A 4,890-nucleotide genomic window follows, 5' to 3' on the forward strand; every position below is an offset into this window, starting at 1 on the left:
CTTTGTCGCATGTCATTGACCACAGTTTACCACAATGCAACAGCTCCCCTCTCACTTCCTCCCCATAGTTACCTCTTCCCAGTGCCATCCCTCCATACTCTCCTGCCCCCTGAGCTGTCTCCCTGTGCATAAGCAGCCCTTCCTTCTCTCATGATTGTTCTCTCCAGGGCGTGTGTCTGCTTGAGGTAAATGTTTAACTCACGTGCCTGCCACACAGTCTTTTTCAGGTACTTCTCTCTGTTGCAAGTATTCAACTCTGCTAGTATAGCTGAACAACATAGGCTATACGTAAACAAATGACTGTGACTGTGTTCTAATAAAACTTTATTTATAAATGGCAGCAGTAATACTTTCTGAAATTAGAATTGACTTGGAAGAGTATTCGTTTTAGAACAGCTAAAACGTTTGAGTCTTGGCTGTACAGCTCAGTAACGTTGAGTTCTGGGAAGTATTTATACAATGAACATTTTAATATGGAGTTGAGGATTTAAATCTGATAATGGACACCAGATACCTAGCACGTAACAGGATCTTTCCTGGGCATGTGTACATATATCTGTCATAATTCTTACCATGTTATATGGAGATTTGCTCTATATTTGTCTCCCTCTATCAGAACTGTAAGCACAGTGATGTCAGGGAATATGTGTTAATCAGAATAAGGAGAAGTGAAAGGAGGCTAGACCCTTCCAGAACAGCCTGAGAAACAACCAGACAGCTTCCGAGGCGCTGATAGGTAGTGGCACTAAGTGCTGCTTATGGATTGATAGGTGATGAGGCTGTTGATAAGAGGCAAGGTGAGGAGGACTTTGGAAAGTGGATAGTTGGAGGAAGTTATTTGAAGCAAGCTTTAGCAAAGGTCACCTAATATGTTCTGTGAGGAAATCATTTCAAGAGAGTGAATAAGACAGAAGGTTGATTGCATTATAAGATGATAAGGAAATGGAGAGACATGTGTGACATGTTTCAGAATTCTTGGCAGTCAAAGGAACATAGTAGAGAGAACCACAGGGTCAGGTAGGAGCTCCTTCATGGTAGTTCAGTTCTTTCTTTTTCTTTTGGTGTGTGTGACTGTTGAACTCTGAATGTGATTCTTGTACTTTGACCATGTGTTTGGCTCTGGTACAGTGTTTCCAGAGTTACATTATAAAGCTGAGGAGCTCTAGTGGTTCAGTGCCTAAGGCAATTGACTGTTAACCTGAAGGGTGGCAGTTCAAACCCACCTGCCACTCCATGGAAGGAAGATAGAACAATGTACTTCCATAAAGATTTACCACCTCACAAACCTAATGGGGGTCACTATGAGTCAGAATTGACTCAATGGCAGTGAGTTTGGTTTTTTGATATTATGAAGCTGTGTACATTAGACATTTTATTTCATGTTAATTATTGAGAATTAAGTATTTTAAATACAGGGGAATCCTCTGGATGTATGTTCACTTTGTCTTTAAAGTGTTTGTCTTTGCTATAATTGCTCCCTTGAGCAACTGGAAGTACTAGTATTTACTGAATCCTCCGCACATTGCTTCAGTGTGCCATCCGTGTGGGGATGCTGTGCTGCTCTGCCCAGTGTGAAGCGGCTCTCATGGACTACTCAAGCAGCACTGGAGCTCTGGTAGTGTAGTGCCTAAGACTTGACTGCTAACCAGAAGGCTGGTGGTTCAAACCGACCAGCCACTCCTCAGAAGGAAGGAAGATGGGGCAATCTACTTCCGTAGTGATACTGCCTCGGAAACCCAAGGAGGGGTCAGAAACCCAAGGAGGGGTCGCTGTGAGTCGGGGGCAACTCAGTGGCATATAACAACAACAAATGAGTCCTTAAAGTACTTTTGAGCATGACCTTTGTAAATAGATCTCCAGCTTTGCATTCATTTAGACTGAGTCCCTGGGTAGTACAAACAGTTAAGTGCTCAGCTACTAATGGAAAGGTTGACTTGGAAGAAGAGGTCACAAACATGAAAACCCCATGGAGGGCAGTTCTACTCTGCAACGTAAGGGGCTCTCTATGAGTCAGAATCAACTCAATGGCAACTGGTAACTGTAAATGCTGTAATAAGTTCTGAATCTAACTCATTAGAAATTGCTTTTCTGTTGTGGAAGGAAGGACAGATTACTTTTTATTTGAACTCTTTCATAGACTTTGTTGTTTTTATGTGACGTCGAGTTGGACCCGACTCAGCGATCCCTCCTTGGGTTTCCGAGGCAGTATCACTACGGAAGTAGATTGCCCCATTTTCCTTCCGAGGAGTGGCTGGTGGGTTTGAACCGCCAGCCTTCTGGTTAGCAGTCAAGTGCCTTAGGCACTACATTACCAGAGCTCCAAACTTTAGTAGAAATGTTTTTGCATGAGTTGGAATTAACTTGACGGCACACGACAACAACAACAGTGCTCATGATTTACTTTTTTCTGTCCTTAGCCTCTTTTTGTCACCCTTGTTTTTCCCCCACCAAATTACAGTATATCATGTAATTGCTTTTTCATTCCTGTGCTTTCTTTTCAGCTCTTTGCCTTCCTACCTAAACATCAGTTATGAGGACTTTTTCTCTGCTCTTCGTCAATATGCAGCCTGTGAACAGCGTCTGGGAAAATAGTAATCCCTAGTTGCGTCATTTGATTTCAGGCTTTTGGAGAAAAGGACACAAATGACTCTGATGTTTACAAAGCACCTATGAAACCCTATATACACCCAGTCCATAATCCTAATTTATCAACAAACACAAAAAAGTGTCTTACTTGAGAGTGAATGAGTGTGTCCACATGCACACGTGAGTGCGTGTATGAGAATTAATGTATAAATGAGGGAAGTACTGGAGAAGGAAGTACATAGTCCTGCAACTTTGAACAAATAGCAGTAATGTTTAGGATTTGAAATTTCAAACTTAAAGGCTTCAGCTCCAACTACTTCCCTGTTTTTGTGGGGAGAGGATGGGGTGATTAGTTTTGGTTGTTGTGTTGTGGGGAGGGGAATAATTTCTGTTTAGTCTTTCTTAGTGACCAAACTTTAATTTTTAAGCATAATATATTGACTATTATTGGAAGCATAATGAGTATCAGGACTCTCCAAAGGAATGGAGTTCTTTGCTGCTCACATGTTAAAAACTTTGGAGCAGAGGGAATACCTATCTTCAGATATCCGTCCATTTTCATTTCTTATTTCATTATGGTCAAATGATGTGACTTGGAAGTATTGCTCTGATGTCTGTATTCTGAGTTGTGAATATAATTTTTAAAGAGAGTTCTTACTACACTGAAATTCATAATTAAAAAAGATTGAAGTACTGAGTTTGGCAGTCAAAATGGTGAATAGCTGTAATTTTAAAAGGGTGGGATATTTGCTAAAATGGGAACGAAAGTTTTGATTTCCTGTTTTGTTTTGTTGGTGGGCAATGTGCTAGATAGTACCCAAAGATGATTTAAAATATGTCTTCATTTACTATTTTTAGTTAAAATCAGCATGTAATGAAGTTACCAAGGCAGCTCTTTTCCTCAGAAGTGATCTGTTCCTCTTTGGAATAGCAAAATAGGTTTTTAGGGCCATGTTAATACCTGGGATTTTAACTCAGTAAATCCTGATGATGATTTTGCATAAAAGTTCTTTAAATAGGATTGAGGCTTGTATAGGGACTAAAATATTATCAAAGTCTACAAAAATAAGTTAATTTTACGTGTTCTCTTTTATGATAGAGAACAAATACTGTTTCTGTTACCTTTTAAATCAATGAATGATTTTTTGATGGGTATTTAATATTTCTTCCCTCACTGCTGATCCTTGCACAGAAACCGTTCTTTATATTTGATGGACTATTTTAAGAAAACCCTCTTATTGACAAGCGTACAATAGTTGTTAACTTGTCAATTTAAAATGGAATAGTTTAAATTCTAGGTCTCAGAAGTCTGCAGAAGAGCCGAAGGAAGACTGGATTTGGAAAATACGATCTGGAATCTTGTCAAATTCTGAAGCTAAGAGGAATAAATATGTTTTGACTTTGGATTACAAAACTCCATTTATGATTTTCAAAATATACTTGAAATAAAAATAATCAAATTAAATTTTGGTCCAGTGACATTACTTTGCATTCAATCCTTTCATAGTCCTTTGTACATTATAAGACTTTTTTACAAAAAATCTTAATTTTTTGCTAAATATTTTGTGTAAAGGTACAGCATATCTCTAAACTTTACCAGTGAATTTTCAGTTTGTTTCCCTGTACTGTGATCCATGTTCTGTTGAGGTTTTTTTGCCTTAATATAAGACTGAATTTATGCCTCTTAAAAATATGGTAAATATGTCTTCTAAATATTCTGGAGTATGTATGACTTTAATGAATTAAATTCAACAGGCCTTACTGAAGTAAAGGGATTCAATATTTATTAAAAATGAAGTTAGTGAAATAAATGACACACTAGGATATAACCCAAGTTGCTAAAGGTTTAATAGTTGAGTCTTTGTAGTTTAATTTTCTCCTGTTTTATAATAATGTAGTGTTATACATCAAAATAAATCTATAAGCTCTGGCCTGAGCATATTATATTCTTAGAAAGAGACTCTTAAAACAAGTCACTAAGGGTTCTGAATTCAGGTATAGGCAATCCAGTTCTTCTCAATAGCTCACCTGCTGGTACAATCTCCCCAGCATTAATGGTGTGCATCGTTAATGCTTGTCTGTCTAATTCCTACTTGACTCATCACAAGTTACGCATCATCGGGGCTCTCTGCACCCTCAAGAAAAATGGATCACTTTAAAGAAAAGTGTTGTTAGTCTTCATGTGTATTGAAAATTACTGTCTTTAAATTGTTTCTTCTTGATACTGACCACAATGGAAAAATTACCAAATTAAAATACAGTCAGTCCTCGGGTTACAAATGTCTGAGTTGCATACCCTGGAGT

At 38.2% G+C, this 4,890-nt stretch overlaps 1 protein-coding gene across 1 annotated transcript in view; it reads left to right on the forward strand.

The window, feature by feature from the left end:
* The window catches only part of NUS1 (NUS1 dehydrodolichyl diphosphate synthase subunit), a 47,124-nt gene extending 44,532 nt beyond the window's left edge, over positions 1-2,592 (forward strand). Inside the window, exon 5 of the mRNA XM_007956280.2 lies at positions 2,502-2,592. Coding sequence (XP_007954471.1) covers positions 2,502-2,592 — 91 coding nt within the window. The remainder of the gene's footprint in view (positions 1-2,501) is intronic.
* The last annotated feature ends 2,298 nt before the right edge of the window (positions 2,593-4,890 follow it).

The sequence above is a fragment of the Orycteropus afer genome, unplaced genomic scaffold (assembly GCF_000298275.1).
Source record: "Orycteropus afer afer isolate SDZICR_OR568_19922 unplaced genomic scaffold, OryAfe1.0 scaffold00596, whole genome shotgun sequence".
Lineage (NCBI taxonomy): Eukaryota > Metazoa > Chordata > Mammalia > Tubulidentata > Orycteropodidae > Orycteropus > Orycteropus afer.